At 40.6% G+C, this 16,399-nt stretch overlaps 1 protein-coding gene across 1 annotated transcript in view; it reads left to right on the top strand.

The window, feature by feature from the left end:
* Window positions 1-10,771, top strand: part of RHOJ (ras homolog family member J) — a 96,096-nt gene extending 85,325 nt beyond the window's left edge. The window contains exons 4-5 of the mRNA XM_005685953.3: window positions 225-320; window positions 8,447-10,771. Of these exons, the coding sequence (XP_005686010.2) occupies window positions 225-320; window positions 8,447-8,593 (243 nt within the window). The 3' untranslated portion in view covers window positions 8,594-10,771. The remainder of the gene's footprint in view (window positions 1-224; window positions 321-8,446) is intronic.

Raw genomic sequence — 16,399 nt, 5'->3', positions numbered from 1 at the left:
AATAGTTTTGAAGGTGAAACTATAAAGAAAGCCTCGGGTATACATATACAAAGAACTCACTTAAATTCTAGACATAATATGGCCATGTGTATGTGCTTCCTTAAAGAAAATTCAGCAATTTCACAGTTGTCAAGTAGGAAAACATCTCTATTATGTCACAGTTTGAAATATCTGGTAAGGCCTGAAAAAATGAATAAATGTATCGCATGTGTGTTTTTTGCCAGATTGATCTCCGAGATGACCCCAAAACTTTGGCCCGTTTGCTGTATATGAAGGAGAAACCTCTCACTTACGAGCATGGTGTGAAGCTTGCAAAAGCGGTACCGATTTTGAATTTCATTTTCAGTGGTGTCTGAGAGACGAGTTTGCTGTATGCTTTAGAATGGAAGAGCTACGTAGGCTTTTGCTCTCATATGCAATGTGTTCAAAATCATCTCTCTGCTTTATACACTTCCCTCTGTTCAAGTCGGGCTGGAAGGGACCATTTGGTTAGCATTCTTGTCAGCCAGCACTGTCTGGTTTTCATTAAGAAAGAAACTTGATGAATTTAAACAGCTGAAGCACGTATCATCTGATTTAGCAACCTCTAGAATATCCATTTGCCGTATTGAGTATTAATAAAGGGAATCATTAGATAGATATTTGTAAACCTCACTGCTTATTATCCATGTAACTCATTTAAATGACTCCATAAAAGGCATTTTGTGATTTTCCTGAGAGAAACTTAGATTTGCATCTGGCAGGGTTATATTTGTTTAGTCTTTCTCACCCTATAATGAGTAGCCACTTAGAGGAGCTGGATTATGTCACCAACAGCATCTTAGAAGAGTGACATGGACCAAAAGGTAACTAGCCAAAGAATCCAAGGGGCTATTCACTGATAATAGCTACTTGCTCACAGCTGGAACAGTTTCCATCATCCATTCCACGGTCCTTTCTTCATTCTTAAGAGCTAAAGAATGATTTTGTGGGGAAAACAATTTAGACCAAATCTGTCTCCCATTTACTGCCAAGATGTGCTCAAAAGCAGACACTAACATGTACATGAGAGGATGAGGTACCAGATGCAAAAGGAGGTTTATAAATCATATTTCCATAACTTTTCTCATTGATTTAGTCACAAACCCATCAAGCCAAGCCAAAGGTCTCAGAAAGTTCTCTTTTACTTTATTTAACTCACTCTGCAGATGCATGCCCTGGGGCAGAGTTAGGGGTCCCCTGCTTGTAAATAGGTCAAGAGTCACATTAATTACCATTTTTTATAAATAAAAATGCATGCATTTCTCTTATTAACCCTTTCTTATAGGCAACAAAATTAAGTGATGCATTAGTATAGAAATGAATTGAATAAAATTCTGTTTCTATGGATGTAATACATGAGAACATCTCACAAATATTTGAGAAACTGAATGCTTCTAGGGGGCTTCCCAGGTGGCCCTAGTGGTAAAGAACATGCCTGCCAACGTAGAAGACACAGGTTCAATCCCGGGGTTGGGAACATAGTCTGGAGAAGGAAATGGCAACACACTCAAGTATTCTTGCCCTGAAAATCCCATGGACGAGGAGCCTGGTAGGCTAGTCCAGGGGGTCACAAAGAGTCGGACACGACTGAAGTGACTTAGTACTATGCTTCTCGGGATGGTAATGTTACAGCCAGCAGTGGGAGCCACCCATCCTGTTCTCACTAAGCACTTTACAAGCTCCATCTCATTTCAGCCTCTTGCTCCCCTCTTAGGTAGAGAGCAGTGGTCTTCTCTCACAGTTGAGGACCCAGGTCTTAGGGAGATGAACAGGTTTGATTCACACAGCTGATAATAGGGATGTGTGTGTATATGTGTGTGTGTGTGTTCAATCGCTCAGTTATGTCTGACTCTGTGCAACCCTTTGGACTGTAACCTGCCAGGCTCCTCTGTCCATGGAATTTTCCGGGCAAGAATACTGGAGTGGGCTGCCATTTCCTACTCCAGGGGATCTTCCTGATCTCCCCACCCCCATGCACCTGACCTTTTGTAAACCATCTCCTCAAACCGTTTCTTTTCCCACCTATAAAATGGGCAACATGTCAGACTTCCCTGGTGGTCCAACAGTTAAGACTCTGCACTTCCACACAGAGGACACAGGTTCAATTTTTCGTTTGGGAACTAAAATTTCACATGTCATGTGACACAGCCAAAATTTTTTTAAGAAATGGTCACATTTCTACAGGTTCTTCTTCCTTTTCCTCAAACATCCCACTTCCATTCTCTCCCTAAAGTACTTAAACATACAGTTCCACAAATGATTGTCTGTGATTCCCAGCTAGATAGCTTTCACAGCGAGGAGGCTCCAGAGGCTCAGCACCAGCTTCGTGCAGAAACTTGTTTTCTGTGTCTCTTGCTTCTGGAGTCTCCCACCGCCATCCTGTCAACGTCCTAGGCTGACTTCTCATTTGGGAAGTTGTTTTTTCCCTCTGAGAAGAAGTCGTTCCAAAGCCTCCCATCTCACTTCATACTTATTTTAGGAACAATGGCTGAGTTCACCACTTCATTGCCTTTTGCCAGTTTCTCCTAGCAACTGCTCTCAGATACAGTGAAAATCATGTTTAGCTTACAAAATCCAATTTAGAAGAAAACCAAGCAAGAGTTTAACTTGTTTCATCACAATTCATGTAATTATAGAGATGCTTTAGGTTTCTCTGCAACCTGACTTTCCTGTCAAGTAGTTTATAATAACAGCTAACATTTATGGAGTGTTTGCAGTGCACTGGGCTTCATGCCAAGCACTTTTCACACCTTGTCTTAATTAATCCTCACAGCAACCCCTCAAGGTGTACATATTATTACCTCCACTCTCCTAGTGGAAACTGAGGCTCAGAGAAGCTAAGATCGCCTCCCTAGAAAGTGGCAGGGCCAGGATATGAAACTGTGTTTAACCACTATGCTCTTCTACTTCCCCCCTCTAATCTGAAAAGAAACCCTTAGGTTTGGGGTTTCTTTGTTTATAGACTGAAGCCCCGTATCTTTTTGAAAGACTTTTTTTTGATGTGGACCATTTTTAAAGTCTTTATTGAGTATGTTACAATAGCGTTTCTGTTTAATGTTTTGGTTTTTTGGCCGTGAGACATGTTGGACGTCAGCTCCCCAGTCAGGGATCGAAACTGCACCCTCTGCACCAGAAGGTGAAGTCTCAACCACTGGACCACCAGGGAAGTCCCTGAAGGCCCCTATTTTAATGTGTATACTCTCCCCATAACTTAGATGCTTTGCAAGTTCAGATTTTTTATATACTTTTGTTCAGTACTTTTCAATTTCCAAAATGTTTTTCGTCTGAGAGGACATTTTATTGATGAGACATTTTCATGTCATACATATTTCCTATTATTTACACTCTAGAGTCAACTACATTTATATAAATGTTTTGAATCAATTTATAATGAATAGTCATTGTTATCCCTTGCTTTACCCTTCCTCTTCTTTTCATTATTGGTTTTAATTTTCAGCCTACTCCTCCCACACTTTTGTCATTTTGTGTATGTCTGTACTGCAACTGGACTTATTTGGCAATAATTAATACCTAATCTGTGCCACTTTAGCTCTAAGATGATGATGCTTTGTGCATTCTCTTTCCCAGTTCCACTGAATACAATCTAAACATGGTTTTCTAAGCTCAGGCTTCCTAAGGTATTTCTGAATAAAACACTGGACCATTTCCCTTTTTTGAATCTTTGGCCTCACCTGTCATCTTCTTTACCCTGTGCATTTTTTATTGCTATTCTCACTCTTTATCTTAGCACCCATCTCTTGGGTTTCTAACTTGCACCAGTGGGGTTTAAAGCAGCAAAACTGCAGCAGAAACCCTGTCATCAATGTTCATGGAGTCCTTAATACCCTCCCGCTGACTGTGAGGGTCACCACTACCCTCCTTGTTTTGTGTGCCGGCCATTTCCACTTTGTCCTGTGGTCATGGGAAATCAGTCACTTCACTGCTGGGATCTGGGCTACAGAGATCAGAGGGAGACAGCCCTGCCCTCAGGAGACCCACAGCCCAGAAGACGAGAGAGACAGGCAAGCTAAAGCACACCAACTGAACAAATAGAATAGACATGTGCCCAAAGGACTGGGGCAGCAGAGAGGAAACAGTGATGGACACGTCTGGGGAGAAGGACTCAGAGGCAGTTTCTTGGAGCAGCCAACAACTGAGCCAGGATAATAGGTTTGTCAGGTGGACAAAATTAGGGGCCTGGGGAGATCAAATTCCAAACAGGGAGACCGATACATGCAAGTAATGGCCCAAATTTCACCCACAAATGTTTTGATCAACCAACATGGGTATTTTTGATGTGATTTAGTATTGAGCAATTTGGAAACTTCATGTAAATATACACATTTCTGACTTCTTAAAAAAAATCAGTACATTGAGCAATTTGGAAACTTCATGTAAATATACACATTTCTGACTTCTTAAAAAAAATCAGTACATCTGGCAGCACAATCCAGCATTTCCTCATCAATTGCAACTTTTAAACAGTTTTTAAAATAAGGTATTGGGTTGGCCTGAAAGTTCATTCAGGTTTTCGCTTAAGATGGTACAGAAACACCTGAACCAATATATACTATTCAGTAAGCCACAATCCCCACCACCTCATAATAACCTACACGCAAGCAGTGCACTCACATTATCCACCCTTGAGTTGGCAGTTTCTACCAATTTTTGAAAAAAAAACACTTTTCCTCTTTCAGCAGTTTAGTCATCATGCTAATTTATTGAGAGGGGATCTCTCTCATGTGTCCTTTGATTCTCTTTCTGTCATGTGGCTCTCAAGTCGAACTTTCTCTCTGCATAACTTTCCTAAATTTTAAATAAGAAAGAAGGAGCTTCTCCACTACCTGCCATTTCTTTAGATACCAGCTTACTCTGTTTATTGTACTAACATCTCTTCTCCCTATTTACATACAGTACCAACCTTCCTTTTCCCTCCCTTCTTCTCTCATCATCACTCAACCATAACAAAATCTCCATATTTGTTTTGCTCTTTCATCACATTCCTTTACATTTGCTGGAGAGACCTCAACAGAATGATTAAGACTCAGGCTCAGGAGACAGACACATTCACACCTCTGCCATTTTCTTAGTTGCACGGCTTTAGGGAGGTTACCTTACCTCTCTGGACATCAGTTTTCTGAGCTGCAAAGGGGAATGATGTGAGACTTACCTCTCAACTAAGTGAGCCAGTGTACCTACCACAAGGTCTAGCTCGCCTAGCTAGCACTGTTGTGGACGCTGTGACCTCTCAGATATGTCTGCAGCTGGGCAGACCTTCCATTCTATTCCTTCCAGTTACGCCTTATCTGATTCTAGAACATGTCCCACCTCCGCAAGGACCACCTGGAAGAAACACTAGCTTCTCTTTCGCTTGAGTGGTCACTGTGAGTTCGTTGGCCTGTTTTTTTCTTCTTGTCAGACTCTCTTATTCTGTATACCTCTGATACATTTCCCAGCTTCTGAAACACTGTTCCAGCTATTATAAAGTTATCAGGAAAATGTTCTCTCAGTTTACACTCCTCAGTCTCTATTTTGTTCCTGAAAACGCATCATTTGGGTAAAGCATGTCCCAGATTGCTAACATGTGCATCTAAACAAAGAGCTGTGAATCCTGAGCGCTTGCAGATGGATTCGAAATATTTGACAGTGTCGGTCCCTTTGCTCCAAGAGGCAGATGAAGTTGCTGCTGTAAAAGAGGCTCTATTTCCTTGGGATTGTTTTGCATTTTGCATCTTGGAGGGCACACTTTTTTTTTTTTTTTTCCCAGCAGTCCCTATAACATGGCTGTGTTTTAGGGAATAAGTCTTACCTGCCTCAGGAAGAGTTCTTTCCTCTGATCATTAGAGCCCCTGATCCTTGGTTAGCAATACTGACCTCACAACAGGGTTCTGGTTCTCAGGCGTATTTTCCAAATCACACCCAAAATCTGTTTGTTACTCCTCTGGTAACTATCAGTACAAAATAATGCTATATTAACCCCGTTACACAATAACGCCTTGATCTACTGTGTGATTGTCTTCAGAAATGTCTGAATTGGGAACAAGTTTGGGCTCCTCTTGCACCGTCAAAAGGCAAACTCTAATAAGTTGTCAGCAGCACTGTGGTGGGGGTGGGTAGAGACAAGAGAAGGAGAAAATGTGCCCTCTCCCATCTTGCAGGACCAAATGGTCCAGAATTCCACGTGTGAACCCAGCTCAGTCCAGCTGTCCTGTAATTTCCAGAGACAGTCGAGGCTTGTGATCTTAGCGGGGAGGTACTCTAGATACAACAGCCCCATGGTGTGTTCTGGGTATTTTTTTCAGGATGACTGACAAGAACCATTCAGTAGACACATTCATTAAAAATTAGTGTGCTTTTCACATGTGTTAATATTGAGTCCTGAATACAATCCCAAACTGTAAGAGATGACATTTCAGGACATTATTAGGAAAAATTTTTCTGATCCTTATCCTTATAATCCTTATCCCTCACTTCCCTTGTGGCTCAGCTAGTAAAGAATCCACCTGCAATGTGGGAGACCTGGGTTCACTCCCTGGGTTGGGAAGATCCCCTGAAGAAGAGAAAGGCTACCCACTCCAGTATTCTGGCCTGGAGATTTCCATGGACTGTATAGTCCATGGGGTTGCAAAGAGTCGGACACAACTGAGTGACTTTCGCTTCACTATCCCTCTTTTATATTCAATTGTTTTTGATTATATATAAAAATGCTATTTTCTAATCCAGACCATGGTCAAAGTGAAACCATAAAATAAATTTTCAATATGTAACATCCTTCCTTTGGGAATTCTTTTGGCTCACATAGTAACCAATACCCATATAGGAAAAAAGTGCATATCTGGACCCCACCAGAACAATTTTACCTCATGCTTAGTTTTCTTATCTGTGGACTTTCAAACAAGTGGGCAGCGTCATTTCATTGTCAACTTGACCAGAGTTGAGTGATGAGGGTCAGAATTTCTATCATGAAACCAGGGAAAGAACACTCATCAAGTGACCCAGATTCTAGGTCTAGCTCGTTCACTTTCTAGTCGGATGTCCTTAAGCAATACAAATTGGCTGGTTGCTGCCCAAGACACCCCACATTAGTGTCTTGCTTGGCCAATAGAGTGTTTTTTAATTGGTAAATATTAATTAAAATCAAAATACCCACGTCCTCTTCAAAAACACAAAGATGGCAACAATGAACCAACATTCCTGCATGACAACGATTTTCCAAAGTCAAGTAGCCTGACAGCTTTAAAAGGGTATGCACCCACGGGACACCACAGTCTCCACCTCTCCCTGTTGCTGGCACCAGCCCTACTTTACTTAGTTACCTAAGCTGCTGGCTCTAATCAGCATGTGATTTTGCTACCCTGTTTTAGTCATTTATCTGTTGGTTTCCAGGAGCTCTCCATCCATCCACCCTCTCCTGGATACACTTTAATTTTTCAGTTATTCTTATAATGTGAAGCATATAATAGAAGCAATTCTCCAGATGTCCTTAATATTTAAAAGTCCACATCAAATTGTTAGCTCATACTGAGCTTGGGAGCAATTAAAACCCCAGGTCTTGCTCACATGAATTATCTCATGAAGTGACTGCCAAACATGGTCTGCTCTACCTGCAATTTTTTAAAAATGAGAATCTGTAGCTCTGGCCTGAATTTTTATATTTCTCATAGGGATCTGTGATTATCAAATATGTCATAATATGAAATCATCAAAAGCTTTGGAATAAAGCCCTAGGCAAGCACAAGGTGTTTTGTCATTTAAATACACGCAGACTGTGTATTGACAAAGAGGGCATCTGTGCCAGTAGATACAGTTTATGACCTTTATTTTTCTGTGTTTTGGGAGTTTAACTGCTTAAAATATGCCTTTTAATGTATCTTAAAACTGAATAATATAACCAATGAGATATTACTTTGCTGAGAGATACCTTGTCAGAAGTGCATTTTAATCAAAAATGACCTATAAATCCATATCACTCTCTATAAAACCACTCTCTATGAGCTTTATTAAGCAAGTTGACACCCTGCCCTACTATGCACAGAAGGGAATTCATTTCACTTGTTCTGCATACAAATAAGTAGGCGCTAAAAACAACATCACATACCCTGATGTTCACAAAAAATACTTAAACCATATCACTGGTTTTGAGTCCTCTCTTAATTTTTATGTTTTATATTCTTATACTTATGAATAAATTTGTTGTTCATCAGAAGCAATCCACAGTCATTTAATGTTAATGTCAGAAAGCAAAATATGTAAAAATACCAAAAAGAAAAGCAGATGCAAGTTGAAACACAGAAGGAAAAGACGTGATCCAAACCATCCGTGGGCTGTTTGTGAGACAAGCAGCGGTAGCTGTTGGCTGGGCAGAGGGCAGACACCATTGTGCTTTTCTCTCCCTCCTCCTCTCACACCTCTCTTTGTGTTTTAGATTGGAGCACAGTGCTACCTGGAATGCTCGGCCCTGACCCAGAAAGGTCTCAAAGCAGTTTTTGATGAAGCAATCCTCACCATTTTCCATCCCAAGAAAAAGAAGAAACACTGCTCCCGGTGTCACAGCTGCTGTTCAATTATCTGAGGTGGCTTGAGTCCCACCTCCACCCCACAAGGGGTAAGAATGGCAGCCAATCTCTGTGACCCAGCTCAAGCCAAAAGGAGGGCATGACCAGAGAGGAAGTCCCTGACCCAGAGGCTTGCCCCTCCGCCCTGTGAGCCCTCCCAAGCACAGCACACTATCAGCCAACTGCCACATCCTCCATACCAGCCAGAAGCATCTACATTGCACACTCCACGAGAATGCTGAGCCCAGATCCCAGCCAGTGCCACCACTGACCACGTGGGAAACAAAGTCAAGGCCATCTTGAGTTTTCCATCATCCCCTCCAAGAACATGAAGCTGATAGGAAATCATCATAGGAAAACCAAAAAAAAAAAAAGAACTTGGTTCTTGTATTGGTGGCCTTACGTGATGTCCTTTACAAAATATGGGAATATGATACTAACCTTTTGTTCTTGAATCTGCTGTTCTACTATGTGCCTTACATTAATTTGTATTATTTTAAGAAATTACTAATTTACCAGTTTACTCAGGCCTTATAAAACCATGCCAAACTATCTTAAAGAAAAAGGTTTTTATGTTCATTCCTATTTTCAGCATGTTTCTACCAAAGCTATTAAAACCACATGTACCTCTGAATGCCTGACTGTAAGAAGATACAAGGAAATGTTGAAACTTTCGGAAATACGTGAAGCCATAATTTCTGAACCTGATTGAAAGAAACACCATCCGAATTGTTGCAGGTCCACGTTTGTTGCCTAAAATTCACCCCCAGAAATGCTTACATTGATTGGTCACGTTATTTTTTCCACATTATATTGTCATTGTTGTTGTTTAGTCCATAAGTCAGGTCTGACTCTTTGCAATCCTTTGGACTCCAGCACACCAGACTTCCCTGTCCTTCACTATCTCCCAGAGTTTCCTCAAGCTCATGTCCATTGAGTCAGTGATGCCATTCACCATTGCATCCTCTGTCTCCCCCTTCTCCTCTTGCCTTCAATCTTTCCCAGCATCAGGGTCTTTTCCAAAGAGTTGGCCCTTTAAAATTACAAATGAACTGTGCTTTTAAGAAAGTAGAATTTCTGCTTTTCAATCAAACTGATTAGGAAGAGAATATGACAGACCTATCTTTTTAAAAAATTGTTATTCATTAAAGTGAAATTTCCTGCTCCCTCCCTTCCCCACTGTATGCCTCTTTCCTCTCTTGATTTCACACTGTCTCCCATGCCCAATAATAACTTGATTCCAAAGAAGGATCTAATCATGGGATGTAAAAAAGTTGAGTTTAAAAGTCCCCAAAGGTTAAGCCAAAGTGCCTCAATTTTCGCTCTCACTTCAACTGAAAGTGTGTCTCAGCTTGTCCCATGGGAGCTCTCATTCATTCTCTTTAAAGGATATTTTCCAAGTATAACTGGTACTAAAATATTGCCCCTCCCTATTTCCTGTACTCATTGTCCCAAATGTGTATTTTGGTCTATATCCATGAGTACCAAGCTCTGGATCCATCTGTGCCCTGCTTCCAAAATGATGTGCTCTATGGAACAGGGACTTTGGCCCTGGGGAAGAGACTCTTCCAAACATCCAGGGATTCTTGTATCTCAGAGTGATTTATTTCCTAGCTTTTAATTAGAGACTGTGAAGGCTTCTAATTAGTCTTATTTGCTTACAGTTATCCTGGAAACACCCAGGTAGGCACTTTATTTTTATTTCAACTGCATAAGCAAAGTGCCTCTTTGCAGCATGAAATTACACGAATTTTAGTTTAAGAATTTCTAGATTCACATTCCTGTTGGAAAAATCCAGTCTTTCTAGTTCTTTCTGCTCCTGGAGGAAGCACATTTAAAAACAAGCATATAGTACTGGTCTTTTCTGTGAAGATCTTCCATGACACCGCCCCCCTCAGTTTTGGGGGTTTTGTTTGTTTGGAATTTTTGAAATGTGCTTTCCCTTCTTCTACATTTCAAGTTGTATTTCTCTTCTCCCCCATCTAGTTGCTGAACATTTCCTTGAATACACGCACACCCCACCTAAAAGAAAACGGGAGTTTTGTAAGTCAAAGCTTGACATTTAGAGAAAACAAGGACATTCTGTCTTTGCAAATGGAAATCAACCATGTATAAACTGTAACTCTGCAGACGTTGAGTTCATCCTTTACAAACAATAATGAGCATTTAGCCCTATAATAAATGAAGTGCCGTTAGCTGGTTTTGTTACATTATTGTGTGCTTATGTCTTGCTAAAGAGCCACTCCTCACTGATGTGGATGAAAAATTGAGAACAGTGTGTTTGCTCTACCAAGGAGAATTTTCCAGATGTGTACACTCAACAGGCAAATGGTTCCCCAGGTCATCACCTCCCTTATGGGCCACAGAGATTAACTTGTTCATAGTGGGAGATCTCTCTCTCGCCTAGAACCAGAACCTGGAGAGACAGTGTCTGTGTGGAGCCCAGGTGCTTAGAGGTTTTAGGAGCTACTTGTTGAATAAAATAATGAAGAACAAAGCAACCTAAAAGAGTTCATGTCATTCCACCAAATTAATCATGTATTCCCTGTTTCATGGCAATAGGTAGTTCATATCTCTAAAAAAAAATAGTTTTCTGCCATAAAACTGAATAAAACTATATTCTCAAACTAACTATTAAAAGACATAGAAATCTCAACAAGGACCCTTTAAAGGTCTAACCATCTTCAAAGTCAAGAAGGGGCAACAGATGGCTACTGAAGGTGTAGTCTTGACTTTTCTGAGATAGAAAAGCTATAATCCAATCTCCTTATTGTACAGATGAGAAAATACAAGCCCAGATGAGTTAAAAGAGATATGTTGTGACAAAGCTGGACAGATCTCAGCTTTTCTGCTTCCCATCCAATGTCTTTTATCTCCATACTGTAATCTATACTGGGGGCTCAGACGGTAAAGAATTTGCCTGCAATGCGGGCGATCTGGATTCGATCCCTGGGTCAGGAAGATCCCCTAGAAAAAGGAATGGCAACCCATTTCAGTATTCTTGCCTGGAGAATTCCATGGACAGATGAGCCTGACGGGCTACAGTCCCTGGGGTTGCAGAGTTGGACACCACTAAGCGACTAACACTTCACTTTCATACTAGAATCTACTCATTATCAACATATTAAGTTGGAGTTTTGTAGGTATATTACCTGAGTTGCATCTGTGTATCCTATAGATCCTAACCACATCTCAAATATATGACATGGGCCACTATAATAAGATACACATGTACAGTGTAATATAATCTCAATTTCATGGCTTGATCAGGTAGCTAGTTTGACGGATTCTTTTTTTTTTCAATCAGATGGTTGGTTGTTTGGTAGAATTAATGGACTTATTTGGAAGACCCAAGTCAGAACCATGTTAACAGTAGAACTCTGGGCTGCTTTCTGCCAAGAAAATTTATACCCAAAGAGCAATTGCTGAATGCAGTAACTGCAGCACTCTCAACAAGAAAGCACTAAACTGGGAAACCAAAAATTGTCACACACATATGACAGGAAGAGAGATTTAGTATGGAGATTTCAATGTCTGATCATGACATGCAGAGAACCATTTGGAAGATTTCTGGTCTGTAAGAGAAGTACCGGATGAAGTGCCTGTAACCATACGCACAGCTTTCATAAAACCCAGAATATGAAGATAACATACATATCATCCTTAGGAGTGTTAGTTCCTATAACCTCACAAAGTAGAGGGTCTTCAAGAAATATATAGCTTGAGTGAAGTTGCTCAGTCGTGTCCGACTCTTTGTGACCCTATGGACTGTAGCCAGCCAGACTCTTCCATCCATGGAGTTTTCCAGGCAAGAATACTGGAGTGGGTTGCCATTTCCTTCTCCAATATAACCTGAGGTCAGCCTTTAAAGAGGCAATATTCTGGGAGTTGGTGATGGACAGGGAGGCCTGGCGTGCTGTGATTCATGGGTCGCAAAGAGTCAGACACGACTGAGCAGCTGAACTGAACTGAACTGATTGCTTTCATAAATGCAGATTCATCCATAAGACCAAATTGATGGAAGATTAAAAATCAAGTTCAGCTTTAAAGGAATGTTTGACACCATGCTGGAGATGATCTTATGTCTTCATTTTTAAATCTACCCCTGTGTTTAGAGGCCAGAATACAAAATGTGCATTCTCTTCTGCAGAGAGAACCACAGGTCACCAGCTATTTTCTTAAGAGTCATTGAGTAGGCTGCCCAAGTACAAAGGAAAACTCAAGAAAACATTTCATTTCAAGGACCATTAGAAGCAGAAAAAGAGAGAGTGAGAGAGGTCAGAGAAACCAAACTTCTTGTGAAGAAAGTTAGGTACTCTTAAAAAGGAAACATTTAGAGAAGGGAGAAAATCCTAGAACCAAACACGAGGCAAAAACACACACCTGACAGTCCTCCTGGAGAATCCCTAACTTCTGCCTGGTCTCTAGGGCCATGGGGAAGAAAGCAGGACCATTCTCATGAACAGCATTCTATGTTTCTGGGTCTCTAAGCAGAATCAGCCAACAGAATTAATTGTGTAATAATCCTAGATAATACCACCACGTGATTCATTAAAAATGGATGTTGTGCTGGACAGCGCTCTCTGGGTCTTTAATAGCGAAGCAGGTCATCTCTCTCAAACCTCCTCTGAGGTCATCTCCCTTCAAACCTTCTTCTTCATCCTCCTCAAACCTTCTAACATGGAGCAGGCAGGCAAAGGAAGCTTACCAAGAAATATGAGTGAATAAATCAGTTTGAAAGTTTCATTGAAAATGAACATGACTTAAAACCTGAAAAGGATGACTGTGGAATATCTGGAAAGACAGTTACTTGTATGAAGAATATTTATTTATTTTGGCAGAATAACTCTAAATAGGAAGATTGCATTTAAAATGGACAACGGTGTTACCTTTCTAAAATAAAACATTTCTAAACTCCAAAATGAAAACTAAAATGTACAACAGCAATGACAGAGTACAAAAATATGAGATAAGGCAACAATTCATGGCGCTTCAACAAAGAGCAAAAAAGAAATTAAAGCACCAAACTCTACGCACAAGCTCATTAAGCATTAAAGGCTCAGCGCTGCTCTTGGGAGATCTCTTGGGGTTAGGACAGGAATGAGTCAAGGAGGGTTTGGCTCATCTGTGAATTCGTGGGATGCAAGTTCAGTAACAGTTCTTGGCTTTTAACTTCCACTACAAGAAATTAGAGGAAAAGCTGCATGATTAATCTTGGTCACAATCTATGTTTTTTTTTCCTCCTTAGGGAATATTCTGTTAAAATCTAGAGTCATTTTGTGCATGTTTTAAACATGTTCTACCATGGAAATTTCATTTTGTTCTGAGTTCCGCAGTGACTCAAAACCTTTATGATATGTAGCTGGTATAATTTTGTTGAATTTTCAGCCATGTCCTCCAAGCCTCTTGGTATATGCAATTATCATGGATGAACAGGGGCTGATCAGTGTTTTAGGGGTGTGATGTCTGGAGTAATTTGAGAAGAGTGTCCCCAAGACCCAGAGCTGAGTTTTGCCTGGAAGCACATTTCATCTCCGAGAGACTCTGAACAAGTCTTTTTTTATTTTATGTTAATTCTTTAAAGAAAAAACAGAAACTCTTTCATAGCAGGTGGTATGTTTGGGACAGCTTTGTAAATACAAACCTGAAAGTGCCACCACCTGCTATTTTTTTAAATCAATTTTTGTAAGCAATCGGATTTTTTCTCACAGAGGGCTTGTGGGCAGAAGGTTAATGAATTCTGCATTCTTCTCATCACCTGGCTTAAATTGTTTTGTTTGCTCTGAGTACACAGTAATTGCTGTTTAAGTACATCTCAGGAGAATTTTATCCCGATGGAAACAGTCCACATTCCTCCTCAGGTAATCTCGGCAGAGAAAATGATAGACACGGGAAGCATGGCTGAGCTGCTTGCAAATCGGCTTTCTTACCATCTGCTTCTTTGTAATGGCTATTCTGTGTACACGATTGGTAATTAACAAAATGTCATTTCCTGCACTATAACCTTCAAGTTTATCTTGTGCTGTATTCTGACTTTAATTCATTATACAGTCTTTTTTCCTACTCTCATTTCTGGGTTATCTGAGAATATCCTCACCAGGCACTCAAGAAAACTACCTTCTCTAGCCTTTGTTAGAATGGGAAATTTGCTACTCAAAGTGTGGTCCAGGGACTAACTGAATGGGCACAACCTGAGAGCTAGTTAGGACTATAGAAGCTCAGTCCTGGGCCAGACCTACTGAATCTGAAGCTGTATTTTAGTAAGACCCCAAGTGACTTGTGTGCACTTTAAAATTTGAGAATACTGGCCTGTGAGACAACCAAGTTTATCATTAGTCTTTACACCCAAACATATAGCTGCCAGATGAAACCATCGGCTTCACCTATCTCTCTGATGCTATCTTAGGCTAATATTTGAGTTGTCCACATTTACTTGATGAAAAAAAAAAGACTTTCAGAAGTCCTTTCTTTCACTTTTCATGTGCTTCCCAGCTACAGTAAAAGAAACAGCATGTTTTGGAATTCAGAGCAGAAAAGCAGCATCTGGTTTGAAAGATCTGATAAATCTCAAGAACTTCTTTTCCGAAAGTCTTTCTGGCATTTGTAAGGGAGAGAAAAAAACCTCCAAAATGATTTTCCGTCAAGAAATAAGAAAGATTTATATCATGTAACATTATAAACTTATAAAATGAAGATAAAACAAATTTCTGAGGCATAAAACTTCATTCTTCACTGTTTAAGATAATATTCTAGACAGTTCTCTAGAGGCCAGAATAAAGATTGACTACAACTTGACCTCTACGAAGGGCATCCCCCTGATTTAGATGTTTATTGCTCTAAGCACAGACCAGAACTGTCATCACTTATGCAACACATTTTTACTAAACGTCACAGGGGACCATGCTTTGTTAACCCTACCCATATCCCACCTTGTGTACAAGAGCCCTTTAAAAATTGAAAATTGTACACACACATGCTTAAGCCTCTTATCTTATTCACATTCCATTGTTGCTCCAGAAGACCTGAAGGAAAATCATACCTACTTTCAAACAAAGAAAGTGCACAAGGATCACCGCTTCTGTTTTACTTACAAATGGCCTACTAATTTCCCAGCTACAATATCAGTGATTCCATCCCAGAATAAGAAACTGAAGCTATTACGCAGGTACCATCACTAAGGGACCACCTCCTCTGGAAAGGACCACCTTCTGCCCCTGTGGCTGCGATTCTGGTCCTGTCAGTCAGCCGTTCCTTCACATTCAAGGCTGCAGGAACCACCTGTGTCCCAAGATATCCTTAAATTGGGTACAGCTTTTAAACTGGGACAGTTTTTACATCTGGGAGCAGCTTGGCTACCCAAAGCAGCTAGCATTCTTGCAAGAGTTTAGCCAAATCCAAAAACGGAATCTCACTAAAGACGATTTTCATTATTACAGCCTCTTACTGATAACCACTGGTGCAAGCTGCCAAAAAAGCACTTCTTATACCAGGGGCTGTGTATCCTCCTGGGGCCCTGCACCCCCACCCATTCACTCCCTTCCCCAGGCCACAAAATAGAGCCTGTTTTATCTTCCTCATAAGAAACTAATAGGACAAGAACACTAGCAACATAAATTTCTCTTTAAGAATCCATTTACTTATCATTTTTAAATGTCTGATTCTCACTCTCTTTATTGCAACAGCAAAACAAAATCCCAGTCCAAGAAAGTGGGAAGTCCTCTACTGAATTAAGCACGCTGAAATAATCAAGTGCCAAAGGAGAGCAGCCTCTGGTCACAACCCGCTTGTTCTACTCTGCTGGCCAGCAGCCTGCAGCGTAGAGA

This window comes from Capra hircus, chromosome 10, assembly GCF_001704415.2.
Source record: "Capra hircus breed San Clemente chromosome 10, ASM170441v1, whole genome shotgun sequence".
Lineage (NCBI taxonomy): Eukaryota > Metazoa > Chordata > Mammalia > Artiodactyla > Bovidae > Capra > Capra hircus.
This window is presented reverse-complemented; position numbering and strand designations above follow the sequence as displayed.